Genomic DNA, 15442 nt, shown 5'->3' with positions numbered 1-15442 from the left:
TTGTTAGTCAACACAGAGTCGAAAGAGACCGTCTGGCAATTTACCGAGACAGTGTGAGCGTTGTGTTATGTGGCCCAGTGGCACTGCGTTGGATATGAGGTTCGCGACGGCTCGATCGCGCGTGGACGCGGTTTCAACTTGACTTCGATTGGGATGGTAGACAGCTATGGACTACTTCTCTAAATTCCTGCGTTCTGGGACTCAGCCTGCCCCGAAGGCACCTCAGGATCATGCTCAGGAGTTCCATAAATCGTGGGTCCATGTTAAAGTATGCACGATGAGATCGCAAACCCTTGATCTTCGGCTCACAGCTGTAACTCGTAATCGTAGGAAACACTCACGAACCCTGACGAGCGGCAGCTGAACAAGGGCATCCAGGCAACAGATGTGCCGGCTCATCTCAAGTCTATGGTGGATATCCTTGTGTTGGAGTCGACCAGGACAGAAGAGGGGTGCGTATCCGCGTCTCTAGGATGGATGGTCAGGCAAACTCATCTCTCATCCCAGCGCAACGGGTGTTTGCTTGGAGTATCTTCTCAAGAATGGTGCGCATACTCCTTGCTATAAGCTTGACTTGATCTGATGAAGTATCATGACAGATGTCCTGGGCAATCTCGTGCGACTGAGCGAAGCCGATCGCCCCTCTGGCATCCAAGCTGAAGTCCTCCGTGCCGTTCAGAATATGGTCGTTCTTCTTGACGAACAGTTCCTCGTACACTCTGCTGTTCATAAGGCCGTCCTTCGATTACTCAGAAACTGCGTCGGCGATGACATCCAGGAGCAACTTGACAACCGGAGTAGAAAGGTCATGGGTGCAGCTGGCAATGCGATTCGGAGTTCGCCCTCAGAGTATGAGGAGGACCGTACGTGGTTCTTTATCTTTCCATACATACCGTATAGTGACACGACTATGTTAGTCGTCAATCTGTTGTGTATTCTCTGCAGCCGTATCCGGACCTACAGGGAACTCCTCATGATATTCTTCCACGACAAGCACTGGTACCGATCTGAGCCTTTGTTCGCGGTTGAAGAAGAAGACGAAGAGGAGGAGGAGGAAGAGGAAGAAGAGGCCGAAGCCGAGGCTGAAAAGAACGAGGGTGAAACCGACAAGAAATCAACAGACGAGAAACAGCAGCCTACAGACGCAAAGGGTCATCGTCCGTCTTCACGCGCATCCTCGCAAGGAACGGTAACATCGGCCCCAGCATCATCCCTCACGAAAAAGACGGAATACGAGTTCCTCCTTTTCAACTACCTTCTTCGCTTTGTCCATCGAGAAGGTCAAATCGGCGACTTCGCTCGTGCCGGTCTCTTATTCCTTATGGACGTGGCCATGTCTCCAAGCGAACCAGTCCATCGCCTCACCAGCGAGGATTCATCCTCGACCACTGAGGTTACCTCTTCAGATCCCGTTAGAGACGCAGCGCTCTCCCTGGCGGAGTACATCGTGGATGGTGATTTCTCGGAGGTTCTTGGTGCCGGTTTAGGTGCCGTCTATTCGCAACTCCCGTCGAAGCTCGAAATCCGCCCCTCAGTTTCGACTGATGGAGCTGAGGGCAACAGTATGGTCCTGGGAAACAATCCTGTGGAGACAGCAGATCGGGCGGCCGTTGACGCTGCTAGAGAGAAGACTCGCGGAATAGGTATGGAGGAGTCCACAAGTCCAGACTTCAAGTCACGACTCGACCATTTTCTCAAGCTGGCAGAATTCCTTGAAGACGTCCTTCGGCGGAACATTGTTCACGATACCCCGGACTCGACCACGGAGGTTCCTTTCCCTGTTGGATCCGCCATCGTCACCTCAATCTTGGATGCCGTTCGTCGAATTTTCCTAGAGAACGTCCTTTATCCCTCTATCCTAGAATGTTCAGACCTCGATGGAAGCGCCGTCGCCGTCATGTCCTATATTGACATCATGATTCGAACACTAAACGCTGGCCGTCTCTCTCATCTGCTCGTCGACTTCCTCATGAGCGAAGATAATGACGAGGTCACGAAGCTGCGACAGCGGCCTTTCAGCATGCTTACCCTTGGTGAGGACGCACCACCACAGGTCGCCAAAGCGGACAAGCAGACCAAGTTGAGACGAAGGAGGAGCAGCGCCATGGTGTTTTTGGAAATGGAGGCCCCTGAATCGACGAAACAGTCCGAGTACTTCACATCTATGGGCCGATTCACTCTGAAGGATCTTCTTCTCTCTAACCTTCGTTCACCAAACAAGGCTACTGGGACGTCTGCTCTCCAGCTGCTGCAATCTCTTCTATACCAGCACAATCATCTTTGCGTCGAACGGCTATTCGTCGTGGTTAGCGACCCAAATGCCACAGCCTTCCCAGAGCCGACCCCGATCACTATTCCAAGTCTTGTTGCCGACGACGAGGACGATGCTGCCCCTGATTCAGATGGTGAACTTTTGCCACCTATACCATTGTACGCGCAACCTGCTACCACCTTCTCCACCCACGAGCGGGAAATGAACCTTTACCTCAACCTCGTCTCTCGCGTCGATCCTTCGCACGTGTCGGACACTTTCAGCACGGGGTATGACAAATACCTTGGGGACGCTCTCGCTGCGATCCAGGAGCAATGTTTGCAGATCGATCTAGACGACGGCTCAAATACGAAGTTCAAGCACCGACTCAATCCCAACGATCCCATCCTCACTCTCATCCTCGACTCACTTCGTAGACTTCTGTCGAACACCCCGGAGTTCAATATCGCCCTCACCGGCGTGCTGGCCACGCTCGCGTACGATCCAAACCGGTCACTTGCAGGGTGGTTGACCTTTGCTTATAAGGACGAGCCCCATCGACCCAAGCCGGAGCGGGGTATCTCTGGCAAGGATGGAGCGGATGACGGTGATGACCGCTCGATAGACTTTCGCATCGAAGAGAGCCTCTCGTCGGACTCGCGAACGCTGCCGGCTTCTAGCCTTGACGATTCGTCGCGTCCTGTTATCCTCACGATCTTCCAAGGTCTGGTCGCACAGCTCGAGCGATATCGTCAGATGGTGGACAACTTTGACAGGTTCCTGCTCGAGCGCCGACAAGGCTTGCTTTTCTCTGAAAATCTCACCGATGCGCTCACCCTGGCCTTGGATCTAGAAGATCCCAGTGTTCGGTCCCCTCCTTCTACGGCTGCGCCACCAGAGACGCCACCCAGAGCGAAGCCTGCCCCTCAGAAGAAGTCGAGTTCGTTCGTCTCGTTCCTCACTCCGAAGAAGAAACTGTCCGCTTCTGCGAAGAACCCTGCAGCTATGACTGGCGGCGACCGCTCGTCGCCGTCGAAGAATGTCGCCGCGAGTCCATTCGGCCCTCATTACCAGCGAACGAGCGCCATCTCCGTCGAGCCTTTCGAGGCGCCGTCGCCGTTGGCCGGGCCTTGGACTCCATCCTCATCGCGGAAGTTCAGTGCTGACGAGGAGGACGTCTTCACTTCGGGATGGGGAGAAAGCGAGCAGGAGGTAGAGACGAAGGACGAAGAACCCGAGAAACCTGCGACCGTGACCCTTTCGCGTGTGTTGGATAATGTGGTGATACTAGAGGAGTCTATCAAGGAGTTGGTCGCTGTTATTCATGCGCGCCGGAGCCTGGGGATTGATGCTGTGCGCTATTTGTGAAGTGGGGCGAGGATGGGTGTGTTGTTGACAGCTAACGATCTCTTCGATTTATGTATGACCTTGCTTGTTGCTTTCGAACCGGACTTATACCATTGCTCAGTGCTTATCAGCGAAGACTATCACTTTACTGTAATCATTAGTGGCCCTCGAACGCCGCTCGAACGACTTGTTCGCAAGTAGGGTTCTGCACGGGTCCAACCGCGGGTGCTAGAGACGAACCCGTACCCGTACCCGCCAAACACCGCACCCGCACTGAGGTGGTTCGGGTCCCAGTTGGTCAGCTCACACGTCTGTGGCTTGTCTGTGGCGATCATGCAACACGAAATCGCGAAACGCGCGATTCCGCATCGAAGTGAATAGCGCTGTAAATACGGGACATACAAATATCATACAGAAAATCTGAACATACACTCCAAAAATACAGAACATCAAGGCTGGCATATGCGAGATATCCACGGGCTCGAGCTCTACTTGCCCTTCCGACCTCGTCCAGCTTTCGCAGTCTTCGTGCCCGAGTCAGCACCACCAGATTTCGACTTGTCGCCAAAGAGTTTCTGCTGCAGCTTCTCGAACTCTGCGTCATCAATTTCTGGAGGTTCAGCAGCGGCACCTCTCCTCTTCTTCTGTGGCGACTCTTCCACTTCTTCCTCATCTTGGGCACTCTTCCTCTTCTTACCCTTGCCCTTAGCCTTCGTCTTCGGCTCGGAGTATTTCGCCGCCAGGTTATCAAAGAAGCCGTCCATATTCTTCTTCCGCTTCAGCATCAACGCTTGCAGCGCCGAATGATCTTCCGCGTCGTCATCTTCGTCAACGTCCTGCTTCACCTTTTCCTTGGCTTTGCCCTTTCCTCTCCTCTCCCCTTTCTTCCCGCTCCCATAGAATTCATCCCAGACACCTAGTTCCCGTGCCATCTCTTCAGCTTCCTTCGCCTCCTTGTCTGCCTGTTTCTTCCGGACTAGCTTGCTCTTCTCATCCTTGATACTCGACTCCCAGGTGGGGAGAGACGGCAGTTCGCCTTTGGAGATGAGGTTCGAAATGGTGACGATAAAGCGTGCTTCGTCTTCGTAGAGCGAGTGAGGGATATGTTTCATGATCTCCTCTATTGACCCGTCACACTCGACGTAGGCCGCCTTGAGGTCTTCGACCTCCTCTTCAGAACCTGGGAGACTAGGTTTAAGCCTCATATGTTGTTGGTAAAGCACACATAATAACGCACCCTGATACTCCTTCTTCATGTCATCCAGCTTCTCCTTCGTCACGCTATCGAATAGGTCCTCAAAATACGCTTCCCACCCAGCCTCACCCACATCTTCGAATCCCTCGTCCGTCCTTCCCGTCTTATCGTATCTCTTCCTCCTCTTCTCATCGCTCAACACCGTATAAGCAAAGCCTACTTGCTGAAACTTGTGAGACGCGTCGGCTTTGGACTTCTCGTCGGAGGACGCGTGCTTGTCAGGATGGTAAATGAGAGCGTGTTTACGATAGGCTTTCTTGATTGCGTCTTGGGTAGCGGTGGCTGCGAGCGAGAGAACAGAGTATAGATCGACAGACTCATCGCCGTCGAAGAAGAGAGCAGAGGGGTCGTGTTTATCGTCCATGGTGAGCAAGGGCGAAGGAGGAGATGATGATGGAACGGCAAGAGTTGCGACGCGTCTCGTTGATTACCAGACGCGTTGTCGACGCGACTCCGCGTGCTCTCTATCCAAGAACCCGGAATACGGCGCTCTCTGTGTGGTCTCCAACTGAACTCCAGCCACACTTAGTTCTCGCTCACCAACTGGTTCTCGACGCCGACACCCTTACATGGGAGAGCAGCCAAGGAATGAGCATCATGTTCTCAAAGTTCAATCTCTATCGGGACTCTGTGCCCATTGACGATATCAGGGCTTCCTTCCTTCCTGCGTTCAATACACATAGGGCATGCGAATGACTGCCAACGGATCTTCTCGTGCCCATCACATCGCCTCCACTGGCAGTCCATGCTGAACACGGCTTGCGTTCTCCGTGCTCGACTCTTCTTAAAGCACGAACATTAGCCATAGCGTTAGCAGTCTGCTCCAACTCTTGCCACAAGTCGCCCAGTGGAACATGCTCACCGTTGCTGCTCTACCTTTCTCTGTGATCTTGGCTTGGCAATATACTATTCACACTGTGTATGCGTCCCTAGCCCCACAGAAAATAGAGCTTGAGTCTCGAGCTATTCCTCGAGAATCACGTTATCATTCTCGCGATTTACCTGCCCTTTCTGTGCCGTTGAACGATTACTACAATGGCACTGATCTGCAGTGAGTGTGTCTACAACGGACTGTGCAGTTCTCAACTACTCATGACTCGTGGTCATGCATCAAAGGTGGTACGGGACTATATCTGGTCAGCAACATAAGTCTCACTACCCATCTATGCCTATGCTAATATGTGAAAACAGTCGGCACGCCACCGCAGTCTATACCAGTAAACTCTACCTGCTCGTCTAGATTGATCTGATTGTTCATTCTTTGACGATTCATATAGGTTGTATTTGACACAGGAAGTAGTGACATCGAGATCTCTAGTGGGTCCATTATCAGTTCACTTTATTGTGTTAGTAACTATATTTCTTATTTCCCTCGTTGTTCAGGTACCCTATGCGGATCCAATTGTGGCTCTCAAATACTCTACGATCCTTCCAAGAGCTCGACGTATGTTGACAGTGGTGAGAATAGTACCATAGATTGTTCGTCGCTCATACCGCTGCAGATTATATCATTTCAAACTGACCGTGTATCGCTACCAGTTGAAACATGCTTAGGTGTCCATCCCGTGACCGAGGACTATGTACATCATCCTCCGACCATCTGAATTATTTACGCCCTCTCAACGCATTCTAAAATCCTGTTTTATAGCCCTGCGAGCTCACCTTACGGAGCGCGAACGAAACCGTCGCAATCGGTGATATGTCGGTGGCCCACCTGAGCATCTACCTCATCACGAATGAGACTCCAAGTTTCCAAGAGTATCCGTTCAGCGGTATCGTAGGTATGAGTTGTACCTTTTGGCGAGCGGGACATCTTGGCCTCTGCGCAGCTCGACCTCATTCATGCTTCCTGTGCAGGCCTTGATGACTCCAGTTGTTGTTACGGGAATGGATTCTTCAGGAATCTCGTCAAGCAAGGATTAGCTCGTATGTATTCTTTTAGTATAGTGCAGAGCAGACTCTTCTGCAATTGTTGCTCATACCACCTCCATCAGCTTTATTCGGAATGTACCTTAGTCCGAAAGAAGTAGGCAACGCTGAGCTCACTCTAGGAGGGATAGATACGACCAAGTTCACAGGTCCGTATTGGTCTCCTTATCGTCTGTCGACCCTCTATAGTTCGCCCCTAACAATATCATTCGTCTCCTTACGAATCGTAGGAGACCCGACTTACATCTATTACTTCCTCGGTTCAGGCTGGCTTATCGAAAGCTCGCAGGTGTTCGTCAACGGGCAGACGACATCTCTTCTCAACACAAGCATGTACTTCTACATGGACTCCGGCACTTCGAACGTCGTCCTTCCTCCCTCCATAGCAGAGGTCTGTTTTCATTCCCATTCCTAATTTTTCACTTGTAGCCACACTGCACAGCACTCATGTCTCCATTCACTGCACAGGCAATCTACGCCCTCATCTCACCCTCCATCCAGCCCTTCCCCTCTCAACCAGGGACCTACGGCCTCCCGTGCTCCCTCATCCCCACCCTCACCTCCACAATTGACATCACCTTCCTCACCATCGACTCAAACCCTTATAATCTCACCATCCCCACCTCCGAACTCAGCGTCGGGCCCTTCGCAGAGGATCCGAGCACGTGCCAGACGTTCATCAATGCTGTGGAGGAGACTTATATCATCGGAGGGAGCCTGTTGAAGCATTATTATAGTATTTGGGATGGAGGGAATGAGAGGATGGGGTTTGCGCCGCTGGACGTTTGAGGTCGAGCGGTCGGTCAATCCAGCAGATCACACCCTGTCGGCCATAAAAGTACCCAATCATTCGCGCTATGTAGAATGTGAATGTCGCGTACCGGGCGGTGGTATTCGCATAAGTTAAGCCGTACAAGGGGAGATCGTAACCAAAACCAAAACCAAGAGAGCGTTAGTCGATAAAGAACAACCGACAAAGCTAAGAACAGGAAACAGGGGGTGCGGTACGTAGGTAGAACAAGGCGGGTGTCCGAATAAAATAAATAATCCTAAGCTCGGTGGTAACGACGAGCGAAAACGCGCAGTAAGTCCGGGTTACAATACCAGTAAGTAAGGGTAGTAGTGAGGGTGAATGGGAGAGTAAAACCGAGGCAGTCATCCAGAGTCATCAAGCGTCAACCAACCGCCCAATAGCTACAGAGCCAGAAAACAAACAAGGACAGCTCGGTGAAGACAGACACGAAAGTGCCACTCGTCACAAAGGGTAACACGGAAGTCTTAAACGCAAAGAAAACAAGCAACACAGACGTGGAACAAGGAAAGTCATTATCACAAAAAGATCGTAGAAAGAACCGTAGGATCATTCGATTGACATCCTCGTTTCTAGTGGCTCGCCGTCCAGGTCGATGTTGTTGTCCTCGACCTTGTTCCCTGGCGTGCTGGCGTTGTAGCTCGACGTCCTTCTTGACTTGAAAAGCGGGGCGTCTGTAGAATGCGGCCGTCAGCCATGCAGGAAGAGAGGCACAGAACGGGAAGCAGCAGTACACGTAGTATGCGACTGACCATAAGTCTTGGGTCGGACGAGTCCCTTGTCGAAGTCGGCGAAGCACCGAAGACCGACCGCGAATGTGGCGAAGAGAATGCAGAAGGCGACGATAGCTGTGAGGTCAAGGACGTGAAAATCAAGTATGAGGGACATATGATACCATCACTTACTGAACGTGGTCAGTGTGGCACGGGTGCTCACGTACTGCGCGCTGGTAGACGGGTCGAAAAAGCGTTCAAGCTTGTAGACTGATTTTTATTATTACTTTGTCAGGACATCGCCGAGCAAAAAAATCGTGACTGACTTACCGACTAAAAACGGTGGGTAGAATTGTGGGGACGAGTACTGATCTAAGTCAAGACACGCGGGGAAAACAAAATCAAAGACGTACAATATGTCTCAGCGGCCAACATGAGTACCAGTGATATCGTCATGAGCCTGAAGCAGCCAGAAGGTTAGCTATACAGAATTACAAAGTGGTGACCGCGGGACTCACCACTTGACTTCGTGTGTAACGGCGATGCCGGCACCGATGAGAAGGAAGAAAACTACGGGGATGGCAGCGATAGTCAATCCAAATTCAGCCGTGCTCGATTGGAGAACGACGATCAAGAGCTGAAGCACAGCAAGCCAAGATCAGCTTCCTGCTAACGTATGTGGAAGGATTGTGCGACGAACTTGGATGGTGACACCGGTGAAACAGAAGAAATCGAATTTGAGAAGGCAGAGCATGACCTGGTAGAACTGGTACATCTCTGTTTGGAGGATCATATTAGGGATGTCTTAATTAGGTCTTGCGTGGGAAGGGCTTACTCTTCATCGCAGGGTTCGCTCCAACGACTCGGAAGATAGCCCAACTGATTCAGGCTCGTCGTCAGCGACATCAAAGACATGTAAGACGCAAAACGTACCCGAATTCATAGTACAGCGCCCTCACAGTCCATATCATTCCACACCATGCTGCCGCGACAATGCAAGGGACGACGATGAGGAATGGCTCCACCTGCGGGAAGAGCCCCTGGGTAGAGGTGGTGGATGACAAGGCAGAATTGGTTTCATGTACTTGAATGGCGGCGAAAACGATCATGGCGACATGGAAGACTGAGCGGCAAGTCAAGACATATGAGAAATTGACATCACTGATGTGGCTGGGAGCGCACGTACGAAGGATACCGATCAACTGGATGACATTTCTCTGTCGAAGGGCATCAAAAGCCATGGCGAGTTCGAATAGCCTGATATGTGGTAAATGTAAATATAATATTTAAGCGGGGCAGTGTGATAGTCATCGAGGTAGGACGCACTCTGCAAGGACGAAGAGAGCAAGATAGCATGGCAAGGTCTGGACATACGGAAACGATGGTTGAGCGGATATTCATTCGGATCAACAGCGACAAACGTACCTTGTACTCCTGTTTCGACGACGAAAAATCTACATGGGCTGCGATCTGGACGAGAAATACATGAAGTGGAGTAGGGTTTACGATCACGGTGGAACACACCTTTCCGAACGCAATTCCGATCATTACAAGGACCACGACTGCCTCTGCGCATCATAATCCGCGACGTTAGAATATCTAAATCTAAGAGCCAATCAATTTCTTACGAGCGGCAACTAGAAGGGTGAGAAGCAGTCAGAAATGAACAAAGCTGGAGAATAGACTGGGACGCACTGGTGCCAATGAAGACCTTTTGGGCCCTGGTCCCCAAGAATGGTTCTACGGCCATGACTCTCAGTTATCGGCGCGGGAAAAGGATGAGAAGGGCGCCTTGGCCGAAGGAGTTGAAGTGTGGGGGGAGACAGACAAGCTGAGGGAGAGAAAGAAAGAGGCGGAAGGGATGTGAGCGCTGGGAGGAAGGGGAAAGCTGTCCAGTGTACACATTGCAGGCTAATTTGGGCTCGGTCCCGCCGGCAAGCCGCGCCACTAGGAACGGCGCTTTGCCGACGGTTGTTTGGCGATGAGTCGGACGACGACGACGACCGTGTTTCATCTCGTGTTGATTTTGAGAAGAAAAACATTGTGGGTTGAATAAGAGCCTAGTCGCTGTTTCCCCCTGTTCTCTAACCTGCGGAACGCCAAGCAGAACCCAGTATTTAGCCACACGCGTTTTTAGCGTTCACTGCCTGTTTGACAGGTGTCACCTCCAGTGACTAATCATCGTATTAATTCCTCAAGATGAAGCTGGAAAGATAGCGTTGATATTTATCGAGCAACATCGCACAGCCCGAGCATTGCGCGACACGAACATGACGCTTTGCGCATGCACTGCATGAGTGCACAGGTCGCGCGAATCAACAATTCTAAAATTCGTCACCTCTCCTCACACTCTCGATGACCGCTCTCGCAACCTCTCGCTCCTCTACCCACAGCAGCCGAATATTATCTATCATCCACTTGTCGGGCTCGCGTTCAGCCTGACCGTCATCCTGCGACTTCCTCGCCAGTTCATCCAACGCAACGTCCGCTCGGCGAGCCACAGTTTCACAGATTGTGACCAGCGTGGCCCTCCATCCCGACTCATTCTCATCTGAAACGATGTCTTGACGGCCCAGTGTCGTATCCCTCCAGGCCTGCAATGCGGTGGCCGAATCTTCCTTGCAATCAGCGTTTGAGCCATTGATGTGGCATAAGCGAAGTGCGGTGATGAGTCGGTAGGAGGGGTACGCCGGTGACGGCGACGAATGTATTGTCCAATCGCTATGAGTACGTGAAGTGATCAGCTTCCATTATAGAAGAACAAAAGAACAGCGAGGCGGGAAAGGAATACGCGAGGTCGCCTCTCACCCGAAAATTGACTTACCCCCAATAGCCCTCCTCTTCCAAGATCTGCTTCATCCGTATACCAGCCTCGCCTTGCTCCTCGAATAGGTTCTGCACTTCATCCTGTAAATCCACTTCTCCTGAAAACTCGCCGGAACGAAACGCATCGTCCGCGACCTGGTTGACGAACCCGTACTCCACTAGCATCTCTCTCTGAGGGTGCATCCCATACGTCAAGAACAGCTCCTGACCCTCCTGCACTGACTCATCCCCCGTAACACACGTCAAATCTGAGCCTGCGTCAGAGTGAATCCCGAGGATTGCCTGCCAGGCTTCGGCATCAGAAGGGAGGAGCTTCATATTTTGTTTCGTCCATGTGTGGTTGGCGAAGTCGAAGATAGGGCATAGACTGATATTGTCTGGATCGGATGCGGATTCTTTGATGCGGTCGTATAAGCACCTAGTGTTCACTAGGAAATACGTGTCAGAACTAATGCATAACGGAACGGTATAGTGAAACAAACCGACCATTTAACCATGCCCAGAGGTAATCCGCCGTGGACACTGAGTCTGATGGATGAGGTCGTGCAGGAATCGTTCGACTGGCCAGTTTGACAATATGTGGCACAACGGACTGTATACGGCATGAGGAGTAAATATTTCATGAGCTGATTTGTTCTATTCCATGCAAAGAAACAAAACTGGCCATGCATCGACACACAGTTTCCCAATCATCCCAAAAGCGCTTCTCGACTGCACACAGAGCATTCCTAGCAGTAGGCGGCATGAGGTCCAAGAACCGTGATTCATTACCAAGCGTTCCAATTTTCCGCTGAACAACCCAAGTCAATGGGTGACCGTCAAACTCCCGCGGGAGAACTGAGATGTAAGGTCCAAACAGCGGGTCGGTACAGTCGCCATCAGATGAGGGACGGTGTAGAAATAGATGTAGCGAGATAAGCTGAGTGGCGCTAAGTGTGAATTTTTGCTCTGAAATGAAGCTGTAGTGCGTTGATAGAGTTAGGATGTTGATCTTCGCCGAAGATGGGAGGGTGAATAGAGGTGCGGAGGGCTAACGAGACGGCAAGTCACGTAGGTCATCTAAAAGATGATGAGCTGCGTAAAGACAACAGCCCAAAAGTCCTCACAGAGAGAGCTGTCGTGGTATACAGTCCGTTGCCAGCACCTGCACATAAGTTGGAAGACAGAAAGGTGAGTCTACACATTTTAGATGAGAAGGATACTATGCGAACTGAACCTGGTCGCCTTTTGCGCTGCACATGAAAATATTCGCCATCGAGTTGCATACCATGACTTTTTAGCCATTTTAGAAGATGCTCGTATCTTCTTGAGTCGCTTTCTTCGCGGCTGTCGACCATGCTCAGAGCATCCGAGAATGCAGGAGATGTGCAAACCCAGAACGAAGGCCGGGTTTTTGAAGGACTTCGAGTCAGCCAAGCAGTTGGTTCCTCCGCCGATCGTGCGCGTGGCCAAAGTCCGGAGAGGTAAGTATTTCCTTTTCCTTGCCTTTTTACAGGCCACAACACACACTCGTCTCAGGGCTGTTTACAACGTCGGACTGGTCTCGATCTTACAAATTTAGATAAATCAACTGCTTTGGAGTAGTTGCTCACATTCTCCTCGGATCGGTAGCCTTCGATGGACCCATCAACACCCTTGGCAGTTGCCAAAAATACAGTCCTTACATGCAAGTTCGTCCCCATCGACTCTGTACATCTTTCTGGGCACTAGCTGATAGTCTATTCTTTCGTTGTTCGACATACAGCGGTACTTGGGGCACTACTAGCAGGCACATATGGACTCGCTAAAGGAAAAGGACGCGCCATTTCCACCGTCTTCGCGACTTCAGCAGCTGTGAACTCGGGAGTCGCTGGCGCGACATTCTTCAGTGCGTTTCTTCCTGCAATAACCAGATGGATTAATCTAAGACTCCGGTGGATCTTGTTCTCCAGGTTTGAGAGAATACGTTGCCAGCCCATTGCTCACATCCACGCTTCCGTATGAGCAGTACGCGCGCCGTAGACGAGATCGTGAAGCAGCGTCAAGCGGTGAACCATCCACTATGCTGCCACACCAGTCTTTGACATGGCGAGACATACGAACACAAAACGTTCCGGACTCACTTGCCAGCGGCGCATTAGCTGGCACGTTTCTGAACTCCTGGAGACGTATGTCCTTCTATCTTCCTTCAACTCGCATCGCTTGGACACTGAGAAGCATGGATACTTCAGGTGGCATACGCGGTGCCCTCCCAGGGTTCCTGATGGGTGCTCTCGGGTGCACGATTGCCCAACTAGCAGTGAACGAGCTCGAAGTGACGCGTCTCAAATTCGTTTCGCAAAAGCTCCGGGCTTCACCACAACCAGCCCCCGTCCAGACGAAGCCTACAGAACCTCAAAGTGTACCTCCATTCCTGGACAAAGTAGCGAGCTTGTTTGGATTGCAGCGGATGTCGAACGAAGAGTACCTTACGAAGTTGAGGAAGGAGAGGGACGCTGCACTGAAGAGAATCGCTGTGCTGGAGAACGAGGAGAGAGAACAGACGTGGGCGATTGTTGTTGAAGAGGCGAATCAGGGATCTAGTTCGCCTTCATCGGAGGCTTAGATGCATGGCTTCGATTATAGTTCGATATATTACGCTTTTAATGCTACACATCATCCCTGCTCTATGTCGGAGGCTGCGTCGGAGTAGGATCTTCAACACCGACTCTCCACATCTCGACGAGTCCCTGCCCATCCTTGTTGAATCCACCGACTGAGATCCATCCTGCATGGACACCCATCGCGTTGACCTTCGCGATCGATTTCGTCTGAGCTCTCCACATCGTCTCTATACCTATATTCTGGTTCTCATCGCGTTGAATGGAGTGACAGGTGATGGTGCCGAGCAATGTGCATGTCATCAGTTTTGTTGGGTCAAAAAATTCGCTACATTGACATGGTCAGCTTCAGTCTTCACGTTTGTCCACAGAGGCACTCACACAGCAACTACAGGCCCTTCTGCGATCTTGATCTCAAGTGCACCTTCAGCCTTGAGACCGTCCCATTTCCGGCTACGCTTTTTCTTCACACTAGCACTAGGGAGCTTCTCGCCCCCACCTCCGAGCCATAATCGTCCGTCAGCTGTGCCTACGGCTAGAAGGGCCGTAGACGATATCGCGGACGACAACACGAAGGGCGGCGAGAGCGAAATGCCCGACGATTGTGCTGGGGCAGCTATCGAAGATTGTGATGTTAGAATCTGTGTAACACGTAGATGACGAAGAACCAACTGAAGTCATGCCGTGATAACATTGTTCCCTGGTTGAAGTCGAAGTGTAACAGAGCGGAGTCGTAGCCGCCACTTACCAGTTCGCTTGGGCGATCTGGTATGAACTTGACCGTCCCACACAACTGCAAAGTGATTCTTTCAGTCGAAGCTCTAAGGATACGAGCAAACGGGGGAGGCAGAATGAGAACGCACGCTGGTATGCCGTGTCTTCATCCTGGTGATTTTTTTATTGGACAGCTCGATGACCCCAACCGTTCCGCTATCAGTGCTGAATGCGAGATATTTTCCGTTCGGGTGGAGCACGACCTGACTGATGTCAATCAGCAGCCTGTACACTATAGATATAGAGGGTTCGAAAAATCTCGCCACCCACTTCGTTCAGGACGTCTTCCGGATCCTCGCCGATGTCAAAGGTATGGGATGCATCTGAAGCAGATAGTACCAGTTTGGCGATACTCAGGTCAAAAGACATGACCTATGTTCGTAGGTCAGTACGGTGCAGTACATTTGAATCGAAAGAGGCCCTTACCTGACATCCTGCCGCCACAAAAATGTGGCCCGAAGCATCCTCCTTGCCACCCTTACCCCATGCTATGGAAGAGACCTCATCTCCTAAGCCTCTGATAGCTTTTACGACTTTATTTTCGGGTGGATGGTATACACGAGCGCTTCCATCCTCTATACGAAGCGAACTTGTTCGGGCGATGTATAATATATGTGGAAGGAAGAGCTACGAACCTGAGCCGAGGCAAAGGTCTCCATTGGGAGACCAAGACAGTGCGGAAACATGTTTGGGAACCTGGATGTGGTACTCAAGTAAAGGTGTAGTCATCTACGATTTTTATGTTGACTTCTATGGTTCTGTTATTCCGTTTGGAAGATCAAGTAAGGCTCAAAGGCTCTCCGTCGAGGATCAGTTGTATGAAAGAGGTCCGATTGGTTGGAGGAAAGCAGCGGCGAATGAGATCGGAGAAGGAAAGAATATTGGTGTCGATCTAATCTTATCGGCTCTTGTCGCTTATCGGGGAGCATACGTCAGTGATCGCTTTGAATAACAAGC

General features: G+C 51.2%; 6 protein-coding genes across 6 annotated transcripts; 2 read left to right on the top strand and 4 right to left on the bottom strand.

The window, feature by feature from the left end:
* The first annotated feature begins 137 nt into the window (after positions 1–137).
* STEHIDRAFT_119076 (uncharacterized protein) lies at positions 138–3729 on the top strand. Its single transcript, XM_007301005.1, has 5 exons — positions 138–268; positions 331–452; positions 508–545; positions 600–863; positions 918–3729. The coding sequence occupies exons 1-5, from the start codon at positions 167–169 to the stop codon at positions 3617–3619; spliced, it is 3228 nt and encodes a 1075-aa protein (XP_007301067.1). The 5' UTR covers positions 138–166; the 3' UTR covers positions 3620–3729.
* Positions 3730–3924: 195 nt separating this feature from the next.
* On the bottom strand, positions 3925–5217 carry STEHIDRAFT_92656 (DnaJ-domain-containing protein; the record flags this gene model as incomplete). The annotated part of the gene is made up of 2 exons (XM_007301004.1): positions 3925–4778; positions 4836–5217. The coding sequence occupies 2 exons, from the start codon at positions 5215–5217 to the stop codon at positions 4087–4089; spliced, it is 1074 nt and encodes a 357-aa protein (XP_007301066.1). The 3' UTR covers positions 3925–4086.
* A 490-nt stretch (positions 5218–5707) lies between these two features.
* STEHIDRAFT_52365 (acid protease) lies at positions 5708–7197 on the top strand (the record flags this gene model as incomplete). Its single annotated transcript, XM_007300475.1, has 9 exons — positions 5708–5904; positions 5970–5989; positions 6045–6070; positions 6131–6170; positions 6237–6379; positions 6511–6643; positions 6711–6779; positions 6848–6970; positions 7049–7197. The coding sequence occupies 9 exons, from the start codon at positions 5708–5710 to the stop codon at positions 7195–7197; spliced, it is 900 nt and encodes a 299-aa protein (XP_007300537.1).
* Positions 7198–7334: 137 nt separating this feature from the next.
* Positions 7335–10162, bottom strand: STEHIDRAFT_166278 (uncharacterized protein). Its single transcript, XM_007301003.1, has 15 exons — positions 9998–10162; positions 9935–9939; positions 9831–9874; positions 9732–9776; positions 9633–9670; positions 9493–9563; positions 9240–9429; positions 9142–9185; positions 9007–9083; positions 8825–8943; positions 8720–8766; positions 8637–8678; positions 8499–8576; positions 8346–8441; positions 7335–8267 (listed from the first exon to the last, which is right to left on the bottom strand). Exons 1-15 carry the CDS (start codon positions 10054–10056, stop codon positions 8143–8145), a joined length of 1080 nt encoding a protein of 359 aa, XP_007301065.1. The 5' UTR covers positions 10057–10162; the 3' UTR covers positions 7335–8142.
* A 468-nt stretch (positions 10163–10630) lies between these two features.
* Positions 10631–12162, bottom strand: STEHIDRAFT_51544 (uncharacterized protein; the record flags this gene model as incomplete). The annotated part of the gene is made up of 4 exons (XM_007300418.1): positions 10631–11027; positions 11131–11560; positions 11619–11724; positions 11788–12162. Coding segments are annotated over 4 exons (1308 nt in total), but the record flags the coding sequence as incomplete, so codon positions are not given.
* A 530-nt stretch (positions 12163–12692) lies between these two features.
* STEHIDRAFT_137580 (WD40 repeat-like protein) lies at positions 12693–15254 on the bottom strand. The gene is made up of 10 exons (XM_007301002.1): positions 15121–15254; positions 14912–15060; positions 14756–14857; positions 14575–14688; positions 14384–14504; positions 14093–14327; positions 13343–14039; positions 13064–13279; positions 12877–12999; positions 12693–12802 (listed from the first exon to the last, which is right to left on the bottom strand). Exons 1-7 carry the CDS (start codon positions 15212–15214, stop codon positions 13778–13780), a joined length of 1077 nt encoding a protein of 358 aa, XP_007301064.1. The 5' UTR covers positions 15215–15254; the 3' UTR covers positions 12693–12802; positions 12877–12999; positions 13064–13279; positions 13343–13777.
* Positions 15255–15442: the final 188 nt, after the last annotated feature.

This window comes from Stereum hirsutum (genome assembly GCF_000264905.1).
Source record: "Stereum hirsutum FP-91666 SS1 unplaced genomic scaffold STEHIscaffold_3, whole genome shotgun sequence".
NCBI lineage: Eukaryota > Fungi > Basidiomycota > Agaricomycetes > Russulales > Stereaceae > Stereum > Stereum hirsutum.
This window is presented reverse-complemented; position numbering and strand designations above follow the sequence as displayed.